Here is a 26942-nt window from a genome sequence, read left to right as displayed (position 1 = left end):
AAATAAACAGTAATTTTTTTGTATAACTTAATTTACGCTTGGTCTTTAAAATTGTCAGCCGGTGAATTAAATGATTTGATGAATATGTCGTTTTACTAAATATTTTCAAATTTACAAAAAGATAAAAACATATTCATAATTAAACAAGTTTTTAATAAAAAATCCTTGAAGTGTAAATACTTTACATTAATAATTAGTAATAGTTTTCTAACGTAATTTCTCATAAATATTGCAAAATTTATTAATATAGTTTTATTTATTACATACTCAGTAATAAACAGAATATAATGGATATTTTTATTAACTAAGTGTATAATTAAAAAAATCCAAATTTTCATAAAAATTTATAAATAATTTACAAATTTATATTGAATAACAATAATAATTTAAATATTATTATATAAAAAAATTCAAAAAATAAAGTGTATCTTGATGAAAATAATATTTGACAAATTAAATAAAATATAAAAAAATAAAATACATATTTTTATTAAATATACCACTAAATATGTAAAATAATTTTCAACAAATTTTTAAAAAAAATTATAAATTATTAAGAAAATTATTGTAAAAACCAATCACATTTTACTATGGTCAATATTGGACCATAAAAATGTGCATTTATTGGTTATTAAAGGTAATAAAAATACAGTTTTTCATTATCTATTATTTCGGTTATTAAATTTTGCAATTTTTGAATATATGTTTAAAATATCACTTGATATAAAACCAAATTAATAAAAATACTTTCATGGAAGATTGCTAATTAGCAACATTCTATTGTAACGTTTTATCTTTATGTTTTAATACATTTGCATTGATGATAAAATTAAACGCAATATGTAATTATAAAATATATAAAATATGTTTACCTAAAACTTACACAAAATAAACAGTAACAATTTCTCGTTTTGTGTATAATTTAATTCCGTAGTAAAATTAAAACTAGATTTCCAACAAACAAGAAATGTAAATGTAACAAAGGCAAACATAATTCAATCGTATTTGTCGGATATTTAATCAATTTACTAAATTGATATACGAATCAGTAAATACGCACAATATAATTACATATAAATTCTCATGAAACTAAAATACAAACACACTGCAGTATAATACAATTTTTAATTTAATCAAATTATGATTTAAAATTCATTTAAAAAATAATTGCGTAAAATTTGTTAATATTATTATTAAAAATGTAAATAAACTTAGTTGCACATTACGATGGTTATAATGAAACTATATACGAAATGGGAATCAATAAACATGTACATGACATGTTCATCAAACTAAAATACATTCAGAAGCTTAATTAAAATTTGCCACTACGCAAATATTATTTTTTAAATAAAAGCACTCAATTGAAATGTTCAATAACTGTTTTATTAGTGTGTTTAAAAAAATTCCTACGAAACAACAAATATTTCATTTTGCAGATTGTAATTTGTTTTTCGCTCTCTCTAAATCACGGTGAATAAACATTCATTTCAACACGGTTTAAAATGAATCATTTACTTAAATTGTAAAAATGTTTATTAAAACAATATTATTTACTGGTTGATAATACGGAGAACTTCATTTAGTTTCACTTAATATTAGCCGCTAAATAAAATAGTAAAATAAGCTTGTTGCTGTGCGAATTATTTTCAATTATTAAAATAATCTAAATTTATATTTCGGTCTCGAAGCCATAAACACGATTATATTGCATCGATCGTATTTTTTATATAGGCGTACTCACATCAGTGTCATAACAAATATGCTAAATGAAATTTGCTGATGCAACATAGAAATTCTATCTTTATTATATTTATCGATTGACTTTCGATACACCGGTTAAAAAGCAAAGCTTTGATGTTGCATCAGCAAGTGAGCCAGCTCAAACGAATATTTACTTACCTTATCACCACTGGAGTAAAAGAAATATTTAAGTTTAACTATATTACAATGTTCTAATTTTCTCATAATTTGAAGTTCCCGATTCTGTAAACAGACAAAAACATTTTGTTAGTTAGGTTATACTACGATATATCCAGACGGTTCAGAAGTTCCAGTACACGAGCCTAAAAATAGCATGTCTAAACATACATTATTTTATGTTCAGCACACATCCAGACTCCCTAAGGAGTAGATTAGATCTTGGCTTTTTTGTTTGATGGGATGTTGAACGATAAACGTTCCAGTAGGATTAAAAACATATTAAGCTATTTAATGTAATACTCACAACATTAATTTAATTTTTATTGACCTTCAACTTAATTTTTTACATTTTAAAAATATACTAAACATTAATAAGGTAATTAAGAAAGTGATTTATTGTTTTATTTACATTGAATAAACAATTTTTTCTTAAATTTCTTATTCTAAAGGTGACATAACAAAGAAAACTTTCTTTTTCTTTATACAGTCTCCTTTTAGCCCCGTACCCTTTTTACGGCGTTCAATAGCTCCGATGGCCTGTTTATAGAGAGAAACATCGAGTTTTTCAAGATAGCCATCAACCATACACTCCAGGGCCTTATTGTTGAAAAATCTATTACCGCAAGACCATTTTTTCCAGTTTGCTATCAGAAAATAGTCCTTGGACGAATAGAGTGAGAAAGGAAACAATTCGAATTTTAATTCATCGATTTTGCCGTCTGTAGAGCCGGTTTTCCCCTTTGTAATCCATTGTTTTGACTCTTTTTTCGACTCAGGTATGAAACGGTGGACCCATGTTTCGTCCATTATTATGAATCGATGCTAAAATTCGGCTTCATTGCGATGAAACGAGGCCAAACACTCGATTCAAACGTCCTCACAACGCCATTTTTTGTTCATTTGCGGTCCATTTCGTTCACAGCCTTTTCATGTTCAAAATAAAATTCTCAGAGAAGGTGCCAAACAAATACACTTAAAACTTGAAGCTTTTGAGATTAATACTCTCCACCAATGTAAAATGTAAATTGCTACAACATACAAAAATTGTGACGTGATGTGTGACTTTTCAACACAGTACACTGCCTGTAATTTTGGGGGACTGAAGAGAGAGTGATTTTTTAATTTTCCTTTGCACATTTTTTATTCCATAATGGAAAGGATAAACGTTCTGGCAGGATTAAAAACGTTGCAGGAATGAATAAATTGCCAGCAGTGCAGCGAAATATCAGGCGTTTATTAACCAATTAATCTAGTACACGGACTGCTTAATAAACAATCTGCTTCTACTTGGGACATTAACATTAATCATGCAGCTAATTTAGAAAATTAGTGGCAATTAGATAGGTAAGTGGCACGGCGGCTTACTCCGTTAGTGGATGTATTAATTTGCGGAGAGCCTAGAAAGTTTGTACGAAACTGAAACAAAACCACGAATGTGTTCCGATTGTGAACGCGACAATTGTAACGACACGTTTTCGAAACTTATTAAGCGTTGTAGAACATCGGTCGTTTTAATAATTTATTGCCGAGATGATCGACATTCATAAACGTGAAACCGTGACATTGCAATCGACGTATCGAGTCGGTGAATCAGCTGCACATAATTGTGTATGAACAACTTGGCTACTATAATTAAATTGTCCCACGTAAGTAAGGTTATTCATCATCGCTCAATTCACTTTCGTGCACTCGCTAGGTTAGTATCTAAACATTTATGTACTTGGCGACCTTTTCTTCGAATAAATTCATGCTAAAAATACCCCATTTTAAATCGACGTTTTATTTTAATCGCAGATTTTGCGAATAATTAGCAACAAGGGTGGATTATGAATAAATGAGAGAAAGGGGACGGTAAACAGGGGCGTCTTAAGTTAATTAAGAAAAAGCTGGGTGAAGTAAATACCGAGGGAACTATGCAGGTGGTGAATTTAAACCGGTAACATATTTCAGGGTTGGAACGAGAAATTCTAATTTTTATCCATAATCATCTATTCACTGAATAGGCAAATCATGATTTGTGGCATATGAATTCTGAAATTCAGAATTAATTTGTGACAATTGTGTTCGAAGGGTAATTTGTCTCACTAATCGAACCGTTTGGTTAATCACAAGTGAACCGGTAAAACATGGTTTATGACCATTAAATTACAGTCGTGATGATAATAAGCCAAATTAGTCTTACTGATTTGATAATAAAAAGCAATATTGAATATTAATTGATTCCATTTAATAATCCAAACAATTTATATATTTTTAATAATTTCTAACATGTATTCACTAAAATGTCATTTAATGATAAAACGTAATAGAATTAAAAAAACCAATTTATTTAAGCGAGACAAAGTTGGACAGTATACGAATACGAATATAGGTATGACAAAATCGAATTTATCACTCGTACGATATTACAAAGTGGATAAAACAAACTGAATTTGCAAAGTAGTTTTCTGTGGCTGAAGCGAAATACAATTCGACTCGTCCAAATTGAGTTTTTAAATCCCCTTTTATGTTTTTCTTTGTTTAATAAATTAATATTGACCAGATAAATCTGACAGAAGAAATTTTATATAGTAATATGATTTTTCGACGTGGTCTGATTACTATTCGTAAATTTGAAATGGAAAATCGCAGGTCAAGGTTGGAACCTTGTACACGTTTCATGGAATGCATTCGAAGTTGAAATTATTAGTGCTGAGCAAATTATTGAAAATAGACTAAATATAATCCCAATTTAATTGATATAATTGCAGAATTTAAACAAAATTATTTTAATTAATTGAAACTGAAATATCCCAGGAAAGCTTTTATACGTTTTCAACTAATTGAACTAGTAGTAGATTTAATCATAATGATTTTCATTACTTAAAACTGAAATTTCTCTTTATTTGCTTGTCATTTTTATATAAATTTCAAACTAATTAAAATCTGGAAAAAATATAAATCGGTAATTGTAGATTTAAACATTTATTTCGATGAATTGAAACTGAAACTCCACTTTATTTCCTTGAACATTTTATATGAATTTCCATCTAAACAAAATTTAGAAAAAGTTCATTATTTTAATTATTCGAAACTGAAATTTTATCGAGAATTTTAAAACTCAAGAATCATTAAAATTATACAGGAAAATTTGAAATTTTGTTCTAAATAACTGTGAAATTTGCGAAAGTCTGGAAAATTAGTTACACATTACAATTGTACTCTTAAAATATAATGTGTACTTTAATTAATTTAAATATTAACTAAACAATTTAGAATAAATTTGTCGAGGAGATAAATCACAAAAATTCTATTTTTTTTTTTTTTTGATAATTATGGAAAATAGCCAAGTCTGAAATTTTTAAATAAAAATTAAAATTCATAAATTGTGGCAAGCTTTTATGGTTAAATTCAAGAATCACTAAAATTAAAGAAGAATTTTTGAAATTTTAAACTGAATAATTAATTTAATTAATTGAAACTGAAATTTGAATATTATAAATCATATTATATTAAATTGAAATTGAAATTTTAGTTTATTTGCTTGTAAATTTTATATAATGTTTAAATGAATCAAAATCTGGGTAAGGTCAATCAATAACTGTAGACTTCATGTACTCGTGAATTTTGAATATATTTATTCCAATAAATAATTGGTGCTAATCAACAAATAATTAATCGCTTGTTCCAAGTGAATTTTTGAATAAAGAATGATTGATTCAAACTGTAATATTCCTCTTTGCTTTTGAGTACCGGAACTTCGTGAAACCTTAAGAAAGTAAGAATCAAATTTTTGAAAAAGTGTCCACTAACCTTAAACCTCTTGTCCTGCAGCACCTTCTTGATGGCAACCAGTTCGTTGTTCTCGCACAGCCGCGCCTGGTACACGACGCCGAAGCTGCCATTGCCAATCACCTTGGTGTCGGTGTAGCTGACTTCCTGCGGCCTGTCTGGACCCTGGCCGGGCGTGGCCACCACCGTCGTCACCTTACTGCCGTCCTTGCCTATGTAACCGCCAGCAGGGGTGAAACAAAGACCAATTATTAAAAAATGATTTACACCACGTTAACATACATATTACAATTGACCGTGATTGAATCACTAGGAATTCATAACATTCCTGCGGCCAATTGTGCTATTAATAAAATAGAGATCGTTGCAGGGCAATAAGATGAAATTTATCGACGCACGGATATAATAAATATATTGGTGGAGTGGTGAATTTATGATTTATGTGCGACTGACGACCACTCGTAATTTATTGCGGCAACAGTCTCTGATCGCTAACAAGACCATAATATATTTTGTTCATTATACTAAATTCAACGTGCGTTTTTCCACCGACTGACAAATCAATTTAAAATGATTAAACCAATTTAAAAGATGTGAAGTTCTATTTATAAGTATCGAGTTCGGGCCACATAATCGATATGGAAACGGATTACGAGTTCAACTTTTCGTCGTGTGTGACAGCGACATGTACACAAAGTTAGCTTGATATAATTGGATTGCAATTTTTTACAGTCTGTCACTTTGGAACTATGCAGACAAGATAATTTTGTGAATATCAGTGTGACAGTATTATTATAAATTTAAACATAAATTACGGAATATTCAAAGAAAGAAAACAATTTTAATTACCGGATGTGGATTGTGGTGGGGTTATTTTAAATAGTTGAAACAATTTATACAGTATATACAAAGTAATTATGTATTTACTTATTATATTTGTAATATGAATATAAATATTATTGCCTATTATCAATTCCATAATTAATATCACACTGTTTGTCTATTTAAGTAGTTATAATAATTATAATAATTTGTTTGTTTGAAAAAAAGATGATTCAACAAATGTTAATGAAATTCATAAATTATAGCAGGTTTTTAAGATGCAGACAAATTTAAAACTCAAGAGTTATTAAAATTAAACAGGAAAATTCGAACTTTTGTTCTAAATAATTGTGAAATTTGTGAAAGACTGGAAAATTAGTTATATATTACAATTATACTTTTAAAATGTAATGTACACTTTAATTAATTTAAATATTTATTAAACAATTTAAAACAGAATTGTCAAGGACATAACAATTTTGAGATAAATCACAAAAATCTTGAGAATTATGGGAAATTGCCAAATTTGACTTTTTTAAGTGAAAGTTAAAATTCATTAAATATTGCAATTTATTAAGGTGGCGATAAATTAAGTCAAGAATCATAAAATTTAACAGGAAATTTTGTAATTTTATAACTAAATAATTGTTAAGTTTGTGAAAGACTGGAAAATTAGTTAAACATGATAATTGTACTCTTAAAAAAAATGGAATGTGTACTTTAAATTTAAATATTAATAAAACAATATAAAACAAAATTGACAAAGAAATATTAATTTTAAAACAAATCATAAAAATCGAAAATTTTTAGTTCATAATTATAGAAATTTGCCAAATCAGATATTTTAAGGGAAATTTTAAATAATTGTAAAATTTGTGAAATACTGGAAAATTATCTACACACTATAACTATACTGTTAAAAAGAAATGTGTACCTTAATTAATTTAAATATTAACTAAATAATTTAAAACAAAATAATTTTAATTTTTTTCTTGATAATTATGAAAACTTGCCAAATATGTCATTTTTAAATGAAAATTGAAATGTACCAAGTTATTATTTCACATCACAATTGTATTTGTACTTTAATTAATTTAAATATTAATAAAATTGTCAAGGACATCACAATTTTGTGATAAATCACATAATTTTTTTCTCGATAATTATGAAAAATAACCAAATCTGAGATTTTTAAGTGAAAATTGAAATTCATAAAATGTGGCAAGTTGTTAAGGTGATTTAAAAGACATGGTTAAAATTTAACTGAAAACTAACTATAACTCTCATAAAAGTAGAAAAGTTGATAATTATGGAAATTTGCTAAATCAGAAGTTTTTAAGGTGATGATAAATTTAAAAGTCAAGATAGTTTTAAATTAGTTAATTAAATTGTCTTAAAATGTAATATTGTCAAGAGTATAACAATTTTAAGACAAATCATAAAAATCGAAAATTTTGGTGGTTAATTATGGAAATTTGTCAAATCAAACATTTTTAAATGAAATTTGAAATTAATGCATTGTGGTAAAGTTGTTAAGGTGACAATAAATTTAAAAGTCAAGAATCATTAAAATTTTTCCTAACTTATGACGTGTACTTTAAATTTAAGTATTAAAAAGAATGATTTAAAAACGTGCAATTGTTGAAAATCGATAAAATGCACGTTCCTGGAAAAAATATTGATTTAATACATTAATCTGTCATTACGTGGAAAACTCATTAACCTAATGGCCCTAATTTTCTACAAAGTATGTAATAAAAAGATTATATTAAAATGGTTTATTGTTGAAATATAGTAAACAATGGAACATTTTCAAGATATATTACTACATTTAAGAATTTACAGATATGTTCGTTGTCTTTATCTATCTAGTTTGTAGGTTAATATCGTGTGAGTCACATTTATTCTTAATAAAATAATATTGGATTATGGAAAGTAATACTAAAACTGCTGAAATTTGAGTCGTAATTAGTGTTAAATCAGTTTAAACTAGTTTAACTAAAACCTTTTTATCACAAAGAAACTAAATTAACCCAAAATAAGACATGAATGAAATTGAAAAATTGAAAGACATTATTTAAAAGTTCTTGTTTTTCTCTGTCTTTTTTTATATCCTCTGATACAGCATTTTTCTATAAATTCGTACAATGGTAATTACAATTCCATTTATACAGTGTAGCTCATTTAAGATTGAAATATTATGGAGCATTTTTATTTGCAATTTTAATGAATAATGTCAGAAGATAAATAAAAACAACAAAGAATGTTATTAAGCAGAATTATAATAGACCTCTGATGGAAGATTGAAAATGGCCTTCATTTTAATTTTTTATTGTATATAGTTTGAGTTAATTTTCGTTAAAAACCAGTTATAAATAAAAACAGTTAAGAGGGTGCTTCTCATTTAAATGAGTGACACTGTGAATCAAATTAATGTATTTTTCTGATAAAATATACCGTATATTTTTTGCATTTTTAAAAATAAACTCGAAACATTACGGAATATGAATAAAATGAGATAATCCGTGTCAAACACAATCTAATCGCCGGGCGCCCAAAAGTCGATGAACCCGAAGAAGACCAAAAAATCCGTACCCGCAGTGGCCGCGAGCGCCAACTTGATGACTCCAAAAATAAACCTTATTAAACGGTCGCTAATTAAACTGAGCCTCTCGGTGTATTACAAGAGTTTCGGGTTGCGTGCGTCGCGGCCACATTTCATCGTTCCTTCCTCCCGCGTTACCGGGTTCGGGACTTTATATTAAAATTAGTTCGGTAACAAACGGGCCGTGTCACTGCACAAAGGAAATTCGTAAAGCCATTTCGATTCGTCGGAGACAAAAACGGTTTCCGGTTAAAGAAATCACACTGACCCAAATCCTGCGGCGTTTCTGCGGCGTTCCTCCGGCTCTCATCTCCGTCGCTGTTACGTGTTACATCATAGACGCGTAGTTTCGCGTCAAGGTCGGAATTATCTGTTCGCATTATTAATTCCGATTTGGCTGCGGCGTTGCCGACCCCATTGATTTTCCTTTGTTCGGAAATTGAACGGAATGTGGGGAATCTTGATCGGGAAATTTAGTGGTTTGATTGTCAGTAGATTTGAGATGTCAGTCGGAATAATCGCAATTGATTGCTTTAATGGTTGTCGTGTTTTAATTACGTAAACATGTGCAGATCATTTTATTTATAATTTAATTATCAGGCTAATATACTAACTCATTTTTACGATATTCTTGCACATTTTCTCATTTTTTTATATTTCTCTTACAGATTTAATTTTATTACTGTCACAGTAATTAAAATTAATATAACAACTTAAATATAACTAAAAGAAAGAGTTTTGTTTAAATAAATTAAAATAAATGACATTTTAAAATAATGTATGCAGTAATATTAACACATAATATATCTTAAATCATCCTGTATAATAAAAATTACCACTATTTGTCAATAAATTAAAACTATAATTTTAACTTGAAGATTTGAAATTTTACAAAAATTGAAAATTTGATATATTTGACATTTAAAAATTAAAAAAGGGTATATAAATTATAAAACACTAACTTTAAAGCTAGTGTTTTCATTTAAAATTTAATTTGAATTACTTATAAAATATAATATTTTAATTTGAAAATTTTGAATATTGAAAAACATTTAAAAAATTAAAATAAGAGTAAGTCAAAAAAATTTAAATAAAATAGTATAATAAATTTATACATTTTTCAATTAAATTGAATAATAAATAATATTTGAAAATGTTGTTGAAGATTATTAATAAATGTAAAAAAAATTATCTTTTTTTTAATATTAAAAAATTATATATGTTAGCTTACGTCATCACCTTTACCGATGGACCGATGCGACGTGCTCACATCTATTTAGACTACTTTTGTTTTATAAGCAAATCTGAAGTATTTGTTTACATTTAATATTCGGGGCAGTTCTTAAGAAAGAACCAGGCAGTCAAGCTTTAGATGTCGAGGGTTAAACTACGTCTGTTGTAATAAAGCGTATTATTGTGAATTTAGTGTTTTAATCAAACTAAAAAGACAGATTAACAGTCGCTAATCTATCATATATAAATCATGAAATGATTTAAATAAATAAAAAATGATTGAAATATTTGAAAAATAAAAGTAAACAACATTTATAAAGATAAAAATCAAGTAAATTTAAATTAAAATGTATAAATTTTTCAAAAAAAAAACTTTAAACTTGCAATTTTTTTTATTAATTTTGAGCTAAATAAATCATAAATGATAAAATTTTGACTTTTTGAAATTTTTTATAACTAACATTTTTAAAAATAAAAATCAAGAAAATTTGAATTAAAACATATGAATTTTTAAGAAATTTGGGAAAAATAAAATAAGTAATTCTTGGAAACGTCCAAATAAAAAAATATATAAAATATGAAATTTTAACATTAAACTGAATGATAAATTTATTTATTTATATAGTTTTAACGGTTAATAAATAGGAAATTTTAAGTTAAAAATTACATATTTTTATAAAATTGAGAAAAATTAAGTATTTAACATTGTATCAAATCAAAAATCACAAAAATTGAACTCGAAAGTTCCAAACAATCTAAAAGTGTCACCATATTAAAAAAAATTGAATTAATCATTTATTACATATTATACTGTTACTAACCAAATATGTATTAATATCCACTCTCGAAATATTAATAATAATAATAATTTAAATTAAATGCATTAGTACTTGACTAATTATACATCTTTAGTTAACAATAAAACAACAAAAATATTTTAACATTATAATTAGGAAAAAAGTTCCCAAACCATGTTATTGTTTATTTTAACTTCATAATTTGGTATATTTAAACATTACCCACACGTATTTAATATTTATTAAACCTTTGTTGCTTTCACGATATAATTTATTATCGTAAATTTTGTCCAAATAAATATTCAACACTACGACTTTCTCCCGTTATTTTATTTTACGATGTTAAGGTCAATTACGGCCCGTAAAGCCGAGGAAAATTGCCCTTACCACAGTGAAGAAAATCGACAAGAATAGCATGTTCATAAAAATCTCGATCGCGGTTAAATTGAGTTGCTTTTTCCGCCAACGAAAAACCCATTCGAGACGACTTTTCAATTACGTGCGGCACATAATCTTTTGTTGTCGCTCACAATACAACACGGCTCAATTTTAGTTTGTGGAAAAAGCGAAAAAATAGTCGTGCGCTCTTGCGACGCGGCGCCGTGCATTAATTCACCGGATCCGGCTTCATCCGCAGATTATCCCTCTGAAACTTCTTCAAATCCGCCGTTTAGTTTTTTATACGTACGACACGTTTAGGAGGTTAGTAAATTGATATGAAAGGAAGCGTTACCTGGTTTTTTATCACTGCCTCTTTTACTATTATTATTGATCGTAATGTTCGATTCTTCCAGCAATTTATTTTTCACCAGTGAGTCTTTGTCTTTCGATTTTTTAGTCGCCATCTTTTTGTCCATAGTTTTTATGGATTATTAATTTTGATACTTGATGCACTAACAACAGTAAGGAACAGGACTTGAAACATGAAACTTCTTGAAAAGGGGTAAAAAGGTTAAAATGACAGGTCTAATCAATCATCTGTCAGTGATATTTTTTCATCCAGTAAATTAAGACTTTTTCTATGTTTTGTATACCTATTGGTTCCTTGAAATAGTAGACATTATAATTTTTTGTTTTAAAGTTGTTTCGTACGTTTTTACTTACTTTTAATGTCGAAAGGGTTCACGAAAGCAAAGTGTTTTTTTTCAGATTTTATTATTAACTCCTGTATTATTCATATACATTGATTTATTTTTTTGTTAAGAAGACAGAATTGAATTCATTTTTCGTTTCGCTACTTTAATCTTGGGAGTTCCCAGAGATACAAATTTAAAACACTTTTTACAAATGAAAAAAAGCATTGTTGTCTGTCTTTAATTCAAATTATAAATCTAAAACCATTTCGACATTTTTATGAACGTTGTGTAAAAGTCATAAATCATGAAAATATAATTAGGCCATTTCAAAATTTGCATAAAATCCATAAATTATTAAAATTTTGTAATAATAATATTAATTAATATTTAATTAATTTTTAATATTAAAAATAATCGTAATAAACCTTATAGAAATTGGATTTTTGGGACTAAATTATAAAAAATTGAAAGTAAAAGAAGTATTGTTTGCCCATTCAAATGATATATCTGCTCTCATTTCATGTTTTTTTTGTGTAAAATATTAATTTTAATCTTGAAATTAGAAAATTAGAATAGGAAATTTTATATAAAAAAATAAAAATATAAAATGTAATATTTTTATAAAAATTAGATAATTTTATAATAATAAAAACGTAAAATTTTACGTGAAAATTTATACATATTTGAAAAAAAGAGAGAAAAAAATTGAAAATTGACAATTTGAAGATAATTATTAAAATATATTACTTTACAAAATTCAAATATATTTTATATATTTAACAGCAAAAATCATAAAATTAAAGTAAAAAGTAATTTTTAAGGCTAAAAATCATCTTTGAATATAATAAAAAATATTAATGAGAAAAAATCATGATTGAAATAATATACTTGTGTTCAAATTTTTAAGGTCAAAGTTTTTACCAATAAAAATAAAAATAGTAGAAATTGTAAAATTAAACTTGAAATTTTGAAATTTTCAAACCTAAATTATAAAATGTAAGATATTTAAGGTTATTTGGGATAAAATTATAAAAATTTAAATTTAAAAAAATTATTGTTTGCCTATTCAAATGATATATCTGATCTCATTTGATGTTTTTCTTGTGCAAGGAATTAAAAATTTATACATATTTGAAAATAAAAAGGAAAAAAACTAAAAATTGATAATTATTAAAATCATAATACTTTATAAAATTCAAAATTTTTTAATTTACACAGTAAAAATCATAAAATTAAAGTAGAAAGTAATTTTTCAGGACAAAAAGCATATGGGACAAAATCATGGTTATATATAAAATATATTTATATGTTCAAATTTTTAAGATCAAAAGTTATCAAAAAATTAAAATTATAAAATTTGTAATTTTTTATCAATAAAAATAAAAATTTATGAATATGAATCATGAAAATGAATAAAAATCATGATAATTGATATTTTTGTAAAGAATTTTAAACAAAACAGAGTTTCCAGCCTTTTTTGGGAGATGAGCTTATGGAAAAGCTAAATTCTCATTGTTCTTACAATTAACATCAATATTGATACTGTAATTAAATAATGTTTGCCATCTTAACGAAACAAAAATATAAAATCAATATTATATCAATAGAAACATTTATAAATATAGAACTTAAATACGTCTCTCGATAATTACAAATACAATTGACACGAAGGAATGAAAACAAAAGTATTTTTATCCAACAATTCACGCGACAAATCTAAATACAATTATTGAGTAAGCTTAATGAAAGAAATAAAAATAAGTATTTATAAATTCGTTCAGTAGAAGCAGAGTTGTTTTGTGTCGACCACGCTTTATTTATTTCAGACATGATATTAATTTTGAGTCCATTATATAAAGATGATGTCACCACACAGAGTCACACACACACATGCGTAACTAAAACTAGCGAAGAAATTACTACTGGTTTTTGAAGTAATTGCTAATGTGTTTTGTGGACGTGCTTGTAAATCAATTAAAATTATTTTTAAGCATAACCTAGTAGAAACCAGAACGGTAAGATTAGATGATAAGACGAGCTGAATTAACACAGACGTCTTAATAACGCTAACTATTAATACACGTGGTTTTTGTGGATTTTGCAATTTTCATAACCTTCCAAGTTTAAAGGTTAGACACGATAATTGTTTAGTTTTGCGATAATTCCGTTTTTAAACATTGAAGACTGTTTAGGACAATAAAATTTCGAACCGGCAACAGTGTCTCAACAATTATTGTTACCAGGTGTATTGTTTGTTAAGGAAAGTTTTTTATTAAGAAGCAAAATGTTACTTATTCATGGTGTCATCAATTGGAACAATGAGTACCCGTCAATAACGTCACAAAGCTACGTTTGGTAGATGCAATCTTCAATGTAAACGATTAAATAATAAACGTACGTATTTATCTCCGGCAAGATAACGCCATTAGTTACATAAACCATGACCTTTAAAAGAAATAGGCGGGGTCTTGAGCGGGTTACGAGTTTGGCTACACAGGTAAACATCCAGCATCCATTTCGTGACCAAAATATCATCGAAAACCATTCCTCAAGGTAATAATTCTAATGTGTTTTATTTGTATTTATTAAACAAACTTATTGTTTAACGGAACTGACTGAGCAAAGCTTGAAAGATAAGAGTTAACTATCCGTAGTTGTATTAAATGGTCGATATCTTAATGACCTCTATTGAATTCTACGCATTTTCTTTTTAAAATTATGCTTTATTCTTCACGTCTTCGATGCTTGTCTACTAATTGTATTTGGTAATTAATAAAGTAAATTTGTGACATCAATTTTAATGACGATCATTAGTGAACACAATGATTAATTCAATAACTACTCAAATTTGACACGACGTTATCTATTAACTGGCGCAGTCGATGGATTTGTCCATTAATTGGAAGATCAATCCTAAAGAAATTATGTTGCCGAAGGCAAAATAAGACGATTAGTTTGATAGGGCAACAAAACACTGTATCAATGAACATAAAATATAAACAGGGCAATGATCCAAAAACATATGCAAGATCATGCGAGTTAAATCGTATAAATACACAATATTTAGCATCTGACTAAACCGGGTCACCGCATTTTAAAACTGTTTATTGTATTGGCACAATTTTTTTGTTTTCAACATCAAAACCTTAAACAAGCGTTTAACAATAACAATAAATAAAAATTTGTTATTTCGTCGACGTACTTTTATCGTGGCCTCTGAAAGCCACCTTCAGCCTTCTCCAACATGCGATCAATCCGAAATCGAACTTTTTACTCTCGACGCGTTCACTGTTCACAGTCGCCACTGAACCGAACTTCTTCCTCTTCTCCGACCTCAAGTCGCCGCAGGACTGAGACCGGAGCTTGTCACTGGTCATCGTCTCCGTTTCCGGATTGTTCGCCACGGACCGCAAGAAGTCCAGATCCTTGCTGGTCAACCTGTTCGATTGTTCGTTCTGCGTCATCTTGCACCTCACACGTCTAGAACTACATCGTGAACGGTGTCGCGGAACATTCTACAAAAACAGTTGAGGTACACGAGAGTTTCAATGTCAAACCGGCTTACAAACACACACACGTCTGTGACGCGCAGATATTTCCTATTTATCTCATTAAGCGGCTACTTAACGTGCGAATAATAATAAAAAAAACGGGAGGGAAACAGACGAGAGAGTTGATAATCGGACGATTGATGTAATTATGTGATAAACCCGGTCGTGGGGACGTTGAAACGGATTTCGGGCGTAATTGAAAAATTCGTTGGACAAGCACTTGCACTAACGAAACGGACGTTCTCTTTCGTCGTCACATTCGTTGACCTACTGATTCAACCGGTGTTTGTTTACGTTTGAATTTGAAGAAGTAACTGTATCTTTGGCCCACCAATAAAACCTTTTTAAGGCTTGGTAATGTAACGTAAAAGAATGTTCTTTATGTTGTTCTAGTGGAGATATTATTTTTATTGTCTGCGTTACGAGTTTATTTAATCCCACAATTAGTTCTCGTAACGTTTATCATATTTTAATGAAGTCTCACTAATAACGGTAGTACAAATAATAAAAGAACTGCATTTTAATTAGTTTCTACATTTTTATACTGCTTAGTTGAAAAGGCTTATTAGGACAAGTACAAACAAAAATGTACGTTTTATGTTTTATAAATTCATTTAAATTTTTCATTAATTAACAAAAATGGAAAAATTACTCTTTTTAATAAAAAAGAATTTTTATAAAATTAATGAACTAGAGATACATTTTGTTGTCTTATTTTTATTTTATTAAAAAATTATGACTGGATGTTTGATGTTCATTCTATATTTTTACTAATTTATTTATATTAGTAAATTTTTTCAGTCAAAATTACATGATATTTAAAAAAAGACAAAAATTTAAATTAAAAGTTGTCTGTTTTCGTCTCATTTTTTATTCAATATAACTTTTCAAGTTTTTATTATTAATAAAATAGCTTAATTCAGTATTTTATTTCTTTTAAATATAAATAAAAATATACTTTAAACAGATGTTTCCTTATTAACTTAAATTAGAATTTTTATAATATTTGGATTAAATCTAATTTTTCTTGTTCTATTTTTCAATAAAAAACTGTAGTTGAAAATTTGAATTTTTAAAAGCTTAATCTAAAATATTATTTAATAATAAACTTCCCATATTTTTCTTCATTAAATTTTTACAAACAAAACATTGAAATTTAAAAATAATTTTCATAAAATTTGGTCAAAAAATTTTTTTCATACCTTATTTTTTTAATAAAAAAACTGTAGTTGAATATTTGAATTTTTAAAAAAATAATTTAAAATATTAATAAATCATTTTTCCACATTTTTCTCAATTAAATTTTTACAAACAAAAAAATTTGAAATTCAAAAATAAATAAGAATTTTTTATAAAATTTGGATTAAACCTAATTTTTGTTTTCTTGTCCCATTTTTCAATAAAAAAACTTTAGTAAAATATTTAAATATTTGAATTTTGAAAATTTTAATTTTAAATATTAATTAACTGATTAATAAAGATATTTTTATTACATTTTTAAAAACAAAAAAGAATGAAATTTGAAAATAAATAAGAATTTTTATAAAATTTAGGTCAGACATAACTGTTTTTGTTTTATTGTAAAAGTAAAAAACAGTAGTAGAATATTTGACGTTTTTTATTTTTAAACGTTTAAAAGCTTAATTTAAATTTATTAATTAATAAACTTTTCCATATTTTTTAAAATTCACTGACAAAAAAAAACCTTTAAAAATATGAGTTAATAAACAAAAGTAATATAAATCATTTTTCAAATAAAGTAATTTTTTTTGAAAAATAATTTGAAATTAAAAAAAAAATGACTGATAAAAGTTCAATCAATATTCAAAAATATGAATTAACAAAAATATCTCAAAAAAATAAGCAAAATCTAGACTGAAAGTAACTATTTCAAAGTTAAATTTTGAAAAAAAAAAATATAAAGTTCTTAAATTGTCTTAATTCAAAAAAAGTATAATTCAATCTTTGAACAGAAAAAAATAACAATAATAGAACAAGTAAAAATTCCCAAATAAATTATTCAGAGAAACATTTCTGTAATTTCCAATGTTAACTTACCTTACATTTTTATGTACTTATGTTTTTTAATATTTGTGATCTTTAGTGGTTATTTAAACAATTATCGCCACATTAACACACATGAATTACAAAAAAAACAACATATATGTAAAATAAAACTATTCCATAGTAGCACAATTGATTTTATACATAATAAAGATTTAGCTGATAATCAATGTGATATCCGACCTAAATCTGGCCCAGTGTTTGTTACTAATCGATTAGTTAACATTGTAACAGCTGATAAGTGGGAGCTGAATATGAATAATTGATTATTTCTGTTCTATTCCTAAAGCTTATTAAAATAATTACAGTGAGTAAAACACTTTAATACAAATTACTGGGAAAATACTTAATTGTAATTCGACGTGAAATTCCAGTCAGCCTCCATCGGTTTGTGGTTAAGGTTTATGATTACGTTAGCGCATCGAACGGTTTTGACTAAAGTAGCAGTTTCATTGAGACAAACAGGAAATATTTATTGCCGGCATATTGAAAACTTACTCGCGTTACTGTGCACTGTTCGATAATCCGTCAGAAACTGGAATTTTCGTGTTAACCGATCTAATTTTATCAAAAACTGATAAGATATTACAAGAGATTGTGAACATAAATAATGCACTTAATAACTGTTATATTTCACATTAGTTTTTTATTGCAAAGTTTAAATTTCAAGGATAACTAATTATTGACATAGACCCGAATTAATTGTAGGCCATTCAAACGTTTACGGCACGAAATTAGCAATTCGGCATTGAACGGCAAACCGAACGAAGACGGTTGAAGTTTTACCTGTTGTTTTAATTAAATGATCCTTCATTGCAAACACCGTAATTTCAAAATTTCGAAAAGAACAATGCGCTTTATTCCACGACATATTTTCATAAGCATATTGGTATCGCAATCGCATATCGAAAGGAATGTCAATTTAAATGATTCCCTATCAGCTCCATCGCATTAATTATTCAGAGTTATTTTTTCTCTGATTATTATATAATTAATTTATATTAATGACGGGGAACAGATAAAATGGTCACATTAAAATTTATCACGTCAAGAATTCTAAATGTTACACCGATGAATCAAGTTATTTTTGTCTATATTATGCAATACACTTTATTATTAGTCCGTTTATTAAAATTGCAACAAAAAACAAGCGTTTAAACTTTTAGTGGTGAACAAAATTAAAGAGAAATTACAGCTGATTTGCGTACATTTCACTGCTCTGCTTCCATTTTAAAATAGGACGTTTCTAATAATTAACACGCTAAATACAATGATAGTTATTGTAATCTCTTATAATTGAACCTGAGTTATTAAAATAACGTAGTGAAACTAAAATTATGCTAATTACACACTTTACATCTGCGGCTTTTAATTAAATTGAAACGGTAACTTTAGTTCGTCCTTTTTATTAATATTGTGTAAATAAATTCGACGATTTTAGACAAAGACGGAGATCCAACGTTCAAATTTAACCCGTTTTATGGCTTTGTGTAACTTTGATACACGTAAATTGTGCTAAAATCCTCGATAAGTCGCACGCAAGTATCGATTCAGTTTGTAATTATAGTTGAGGTCAGTAACAAAATAGGACGAATTGTAAATTTATGTCTAGTTTTAATCAAAAACTTTTTTTTAATTATAACGATTAACGTTGAAAGAAAAGTTCGATTCTTAATCAGAATATTAATTTTATTGAATAATAAATTATTAATGATGTGTGTATTAGTCGTCAGTAATAACTAACAATATTTCATGACAAATATCACGTACTTTATGTTTGTTTAACTAATAAAACATCAATAATTTTTCGTAGTTACAATAAAACTGGACAGAAAACATTTTCAGACCATTAAATATGGTTTCTTTATCGTATTATATTATCAATAATAAAACTTAAATGTTTAATAGGTCTTTAAATTTTATTGTACTATAAATTACTAAATCGTCTTGTCGATTAATATTGGAAAAATGCATTTTGGATATTTAAATTGCCTCAATATTAGTATACGTTGTTAGCTTTAAATCAATCGCGTAATGGCTAAAAATAATGTTTTATTAAGAGAACATACACAAGTCATTTTTAGTCTCAATGGTATAATTAAAATTATACTTTTTTAATCGCCAGTTTTTTGTGCAATATTATTAATCATTAAGATGTTTAAGCAAAAAATAAACGCAATTTGAAAGAACATTTATTATATATCTTTATTCACATTTGTTATTTTACTGTCAGGTTTTTATTACGTCAATTTTCGTTATTGCTCCAAGATCCATTGAACAATCGTCGGATATTCATAAACAGCAAACTACAAAGCAGCTGTTTTTACCTGTTGTGATGTAAAACACAGGTCCAAAACCAATTCACTTTCAGTCAAATCATAAACATTCCATTTTCTTCAATATGAATTGAGCAGCAAATAATCAATTAAATTCGATGTTTAATAGATGATTTTATTGCGTAGCTGATAGAAGGCCGCAATCATTGTCTAGACGATATTCTACATCGTTTAATTACTAAACATACAAACACGCTTCATCTGATGTTTTATCACTATGATAAACTAGCTGATACTGTTATAAAGTTTGTAATTTTTATCGGGATTATCAGGTTAACTAATAAAAACTGGCAAAACAGACGCAGCAGATGTTTTTTTAATCGTCACACACTAAAAAACAAAAAAAATTAGCAATGGATTTATAAATAAATAATCTGCACACTCTCCATTTTACCATGGAAATAACGTGATAAATTTTCTTTCTCTTATTTATTTAGACTTTATCCCTGTAACATATTTTATTTGTAACTTAATTTTATTGAATAATAGACTAAAAGGTAGGCAATAAAATACCCTAGGGAGGCCATAAAAAACACGAAGGTCTAATATATCATTTTTAATAAGAAAAAATAAGGAAAATTAATTAGAGCATTTTTTTTAAATTTAGGATCTTCTAAATTTGCATATTAATAAGTCAAGTCAGAATTAAAAACACGATTTTCTTATGAATTGTCTTATCTAACTGAATCATGGTATATAATATTTTTTTCATTTTATTTCCATGGTTTGTCTGATATCTTATGATAAAATAATTAGAAAAATGTGATTTTTAAACTTGCTTACATACTTTAAGTTTTATAAACTTAATATACATTCATATTAAAATTTATTTTCTCAAAAATAAAAATAAATAGTCTATGATATAAAATGTCAAAAATAGCACAAATCATTAGATTATTAGAATATTTCACTAATAAAACTATACTTAAACTAACACTCTTAATAAACAAATTTTATTTTCTTCTACCGTTCAATTCAATTATTATATTGTTTTGGTAAGTCCGTGGTTATATTTCCCAATTATTCTGGTGTAATTTCCATACATGATGCATTAATTATATCACGAACTTACAAAAATTTGAAATTTCAGAGTACTAATAATATTCCGATTATGTTGAAAAATATGATCTTTTGCGCTATTGTCTATAGTTTATTCTATAGACTACTTGATTAAAAATATAATTTAAAAAAAAAATGATTTTTAATTTTCCTACAGAATTATGAATATAGTATATATCCATTTCAGGAGCTTAATATAGTAGTGTAGTTAGATTTTCTAAAAAAAAATTTCCTTGTATGATTTCTTTAATTTTCTTGCTTAAAAATTACCCTGTATTTTTTGCATTTGGGCATTTATTTATAAGCACATATTTCCATGTTTTACAAGAAGAAAAAAGGTTATTAAAATCGGTAAAAATACGAATTTAAGGGAAGTGATTCGTTTTCAAATGGGTCACACTGCATATTTTTTAATAAATATGTGTTACAGAATCGAAGAATTCAATTCCTTTTCTAGCTAAACAAACAAAAATCCTCTTGAGCGCAGTGCATTTTGTTATCTTCTTCATCATCATTTCTTTGCTTAAAATCTTTGGTTTTATGTGTATTCTTGAAAGCTTTTTGATCAAATATATATTTATGATATAAAATAAATATTTATGATATAAAAACTTGTATGGAAAAATTATAATATTGCATTTTCATTAATATTACAAATTTATTGATGAAAATACAAAATATACACTTAACTTTTTTGTAGTTTTTCGAAATTATATATTATATTATTATTATTTTTTTAGTTATTTGTTATTAATCATATTAAATTTGATTCTGTTTTTATTTTTTAACACAAATAAAATATTTTATTAAAAATAGTACAAATATTTTATATTTTTTTCTGTTAAAGCTTCACTATTTATAAATTTATTCTTGACATTGAGCAATGTCACATTCTTTTAAGTAAAGCTTTTAAATTTCAATCAAATTCATTGTTACGTATAACCATTTGAACAGCTGATTGCATTTCATAATCAGTCAGGATCCTCACTAATTATACATAAAAAATAAATAACCATTATCTCATTATATTGACAAAAAAGTACAATGATAAGTTTGAACGGCTTAGTAACAGACCTGTGAACGAACAAACCAACAGTAAAATCGTTAAAAATCGATAAACAGCTCGTTTAATGAACGTAGGTAAGTAGGAAACGAACCGCCGATTCGTTACTCAATTCGTAGGCGGTGGAAAAAAGCAATTAAGCACAAACAGCTGTTTTTTACCTGTTGTCATGTTAAAAAACGACTAGAGTCCAGTTCGGTTAATCAGCGAGATGCAGCGCGAGAGAGCAAAATGTGCGGCCGCATCTACGGCCGCATTTTGACCCGTTCCTCGTGACGCATATAACGAACGATTAGAAATTTTTTATTTATCCTAACCTATACGCGTCAGAAGCGAGTCGATGGAATCGATAGGAACGTTGTTTTTGCCAGGCACTCGACTCGACGATTCACCTTGCATCTGTCAAAAAAATCGATGGGATCGCCCTCGGGAACGCCGGCCAGGCATTGACACCGCACGATCTCGACGGGAATTGTTCAGTAGGCGGTGGCGATTATTCGGGTATGGCCGAAAAAACCCACGGAACAGGTGCAGGAGTGCATGCACCCGACTAAACGGTCAGGCCGAATGCGAGGCGGAGCGCCGTCCGCACGTACCTCGGCTAACGAGGCAAAGAAATCGCGTATCGATTCGACGGTGGAGAAAACGAGGCGAAAGACGGGACGGACGGGATGGACGGATGGAGAGACGGTGGTTGTGGGATCAGAGACGGGTCGGGACACGGCTCGGCGACGACTGCGAGCCAGCAGCCATATTGAACACCTAGTGACGAGAGTTGTGGGCCGTCGTCGGCGACTACGCCGCATAGGTCGGGCCGCGGACGGCGAAACATCGCGGGAGCTTTTGCCTTGCAACGGTCTCTACACGATGGTAGACGTCACTAGACTTGGGGGACAAGTGATCGGAGGTGCACACTTACTGCTAATTTTCAGTCCTCCCAGGGGAGGATTCAGTGGCTGCTTGTTGCCCTCGGCGAAGGAGGTAGTTCTGGGTCGCCCGCTCATGTTCTTCTACAAACAAAAAAACAGTCCCGTCCTGATTCGTGGTCCTATCACATTTCTTGCTGACACCCTTCTTTCAATAAAGAAATCGCTGTCCCCTTTGCACCTCTCAAGCGGACATTTAGACGTATAAATGTTCCGTATAGTCGAACACTCACCAAACACTTACGTACACGAAAACTGGACGACACTTATTGCGGACACATACACATTATACTAATTCCCTCTGATATTCCCATTAAACCATGGTTAAATCGGAACGGGCATCACCTCACCATTAATTTTCTCAAGCTCAGACATTGACCCGTTCGGCTCGCGTCGTAACCAATCACGTTGCATATGACCTACACGACTGCACCCGAACAACGGCACTATAGCGCATTCAATAATCGGACTACCAATGGCGACATCCGACGGTGGCCACCTGCAATTTTTATTTCTTTATTTCTATGTCGCACCATCAACGCCACCTTTTAACAAGTAGCCCAATCATAATTTCTTCAATACAGAAATCTAAATTGCGCTATTATGTAACTGAAAAAACTTGTTTTATTTTCAAATATTAAATTTATGTTGTGCCAAAAGAAATCATAAAATGTTTAAATCATACTTAAGCATGGTCTGAAGCCAAAGAATATCCTTAAGACCTCAAAATTTATTTAATTATTATAACAATAATTTTTTGCAACAATAACAATTTAATATATTTGTTGTGATTGTTGGAGAGAGCAGACGTTAAAATTGATACATAGAAACATTTCATTTTTATTTTTACTATCTAAAATTTTCTTCAAAAAATGAAAGTGCCATCTCTAAATATAGTAATAAACTAAACATATTTAAATAAGAGAGATATCTAGAAATATCTCTGTGCAAGTATGGCCAATAATCAATAACCTATTTTAATCCAGAAAATCACCAGTAGATGACACTGTTGCAGAAAATTTTAATTAGTGTTGAAGAAATAAGGAATATACTGCAACATGTAGAGATGGTGCCATAATCTGTGCAGGAAGAAAACTAATTTTTATTAATTAACAACTTCAAGTACCCATTATTAGATGGCGCATTATATTTAATAGTTAAAATTATAAAATGATATTGAATCAGAACACAATTTCTAATAAAAAACAGTATAGTTTCAGTTAGCAAATCAAATTTGTTTGTCAAAATTTTATATTTTTGAAATTTTTAGCGAATGTTTATGTTACAATAAATAATAAATTACTTGTATTAATAAAAATAAAATAAGGCCAATATTTCACATTTACTAAATAAATTATACAATATATAATTAAATAAATAAGGAATTAAATACTTTACTTTATACAATTACATATACACAACAAATCCATTAAAATTGTGAATAATGTATACGAGTATCAACAAGTTTCTAAGAAGAATCATTTTTTAATAAGTGAAATAACTTAAATATAGACAATAAAAATGTACAAAAAAAGTATTGAATTATTTCCTATTTATTTATAATCCTAGTGTCAAAAAAACTATTAACATGTTGATTTGATATGTTAAAAACAATTTGTGAAAAATTGTGTGAGTTATGTTTTATATTAAGTTCAAGAAGAATTGAAAAAAAAAATCATTCATGTGATAACATAACATAACTTATACAAAAATGTTTGTAAATAAATAATAAGGTACTATTTTTATGATTAATTCGAAATCCGGATACCACATATTTCTAAAAAATCGTATACAGTATTAAAAAAATAAGCAACCTTTTCATGGTTTCGGACATTAAAATTTTATTAAGCCATCAAAAAGCAGTGATTAGATTCAATTTGCCATAGTCAAGCTTCTATTTGCCGTAGGTACACAGACCACCCATACATCGTGCTCATAACTGTCGATTTTTTTCATTATACAGGAACCAGCCGATAAAGTGCAAAAAACCACAACGTCTGTTTGTAACAAGTTTATGCCGAGTCTCGGTCAGATGAAAACGAATAATGCCCAACTAAACTGTCACTTCATTAGGTTTTTTTTTCATCATTTCGTCGCGATGATCGGTGTTAATCCAACCATAAAGTGTATGAGATTCATTCATGAAATTTCTAAATTAAGTGGTCATTTAAAGCGAATGGTGAATCGCAGGTGGGTGCCTCTGTTTATTCACTACAGTTGCAGAAATGTCTACCACCGGATGTCGTTACTCGGATTGTGATATTAATTTCCTGGTAATTTATTCAGACCGTTTGGGACCCAATGTTAGATACTGACTCTGTAATTGAGCGGCCTAATCCGTGTTAAAACGAATTTGTAAGATGTTGTAACTGGATATCTCATCTACAGGTGTTTGTTATCAATGTTGTTTGTAGCAATGCAATTCCTAACTACTGTACATCCTCTTAAAAATTGATTTTTGTTCAGTTCTTAAGATTACAAGAAACTTCATTTACTGTTATCTTAAAACAACAACAGTAAAATATATCCGTTTTTTTTCTGACCAGCGATTGACGTAATCAAAAATTTCCACAACTAAAGACAATTGAATAATGGACCTACTTTTGTTGTCCACTTGAATACAGTACACGAAAAACAATTAGAATAATGCTGCTGCCAATCGTTAATGTTAACGCTTGCCTTATACTGAATATCATATGGCTAGTTATCGTGTTAACACGCCCAATAACACGTGCCTCTTGATAATACAATAGCAACAAAAATAAAGCACATTTTCAATCGCCCTATTATTAGTTATTGACGATGGCCCGACTCGTAATAAATAATAAAAGCTGGACCGCTTTCAAAATCCGGTTTGATTTTTTCGATAGGTAACTGGAAACTTATGTGTCAGCTTTGAACAATCCTTGTATGTACAATGTTGTGTAATTAAAATGTTTGTAACCATAAAAAAATATTCCATAAATACCAATGATTTAATGATCATGATACAAGTGGAATTGGACGATCAAACGAATGAGGAGTGAGTGAAATCAAATATGCATGGGAATGGTGGAGATGTCAAAATCTTGATCGTCTCTCGACGTGAACGAAACAACGAAGGCCTGTTTTATGAAACAAGTGGGTACGAGGTATGTAAAAGCAAACAGTAGCAAAGCGGAGGTGACAGATCGATCAGTCGAGCGAAAGATCTGATGCTGGGTTAGTTCTTCGATGCACCCTGTCGAGAATCATACAGATGCGGATTTAAAATTAAAAATTTAATCATATGTTATAAAGGGAATTAAGATCTTTGATTAGTTTATATTGTTTTTCATCTATCGGTCGCTGGGGCTTACGTTTTAATCTTTAATCTGAAGATTTTTCATGAATTTATGAAGTAATCTTGTCTCATTCGAATTAAATGATTTTTAGACTTACAAAGTAGTATTATTATTTGTTGTTACATACTATATCTTTTGTAATGTTTGTTTGCTTCGTTTTCAATATGTGTCTCTATCAAATTTGGTTTTGGTAATGTTGTCATCTAATGGTTCTAAATACGGACCTGAACCTAATAAACATATACTAAAATGCACACCTGAAATGAATTCTTGATACCCTTCACATAATTTTTAGGATAGTGAAATAGCACTTGTTGTTTTTCATTATGTTAATCAGTTCCAGAATCTGTAATTCACTTGACTACATGTTTATCAAAATATTCATCTCTGTTC

General features: G+C 28.2%; 1 protein-coding gene across 7 annotated transcripts in view; it reads right to left on the bottom strand.

The window, feature by feature from the left end:
- LOC109595439 (protein kinase shaggy) overlaps nucleotides 1–26942 on the bottom strand; it is a 143747-nt gene that overhangs the window by 18614 nt on the left and 98191 nt on the right. Inside the window, exons 1-3 of one of the 7 annotated variants that reach the window (XM_020010783.2) lie at nucleotides 23220–23634; nucleotides 5716–5918; nucleotides 1903–1986 (exon numbers count right to left, since the gene is read on the bottom strand). In XM_020010783.2, the coding sequence (XP_019866342.1) occupies nucleotides 1903–1986; nucleotides 5716–5918; nucleotides 23220–23304 (372 nt within the window). In that variant the 5' untranslated portion in view covers nucleotides 23305–23634. Of the gene's footprint in view, nucleotides 1–1902; nucleotides 1987–5715; nucleotides 5919–11884; nucleotides 12091–15429; nucleotides 15737–22461; nucleotides 23038–23219; nucleotides 23635–26942 lie in introns of those variants that run through there. The other 6 variants (XM_020010784.2, XM_020010786.2, XM_020010787.2 and 3 more) reach the window with 6 other exon arrangements.

The sequence above is a fragment of the Aethina tumida genome, chromosome 7 (genome assembly GCF_024364675.1).
Source record: "Aethina tumida isolate Nest 87 chromosome 7, icAetTumi1.1, whole genome shotgun sequence".
NCBI classification, from domain to species: Eukaryota; Metazoa; Arthropoda; class Insecta; order Coleoptera; family Nitidulidae; genus Aethina; species Aethina tumida.
This window is presented reverse-complemented; position numbering and strand designations above follow the sequence as displayed.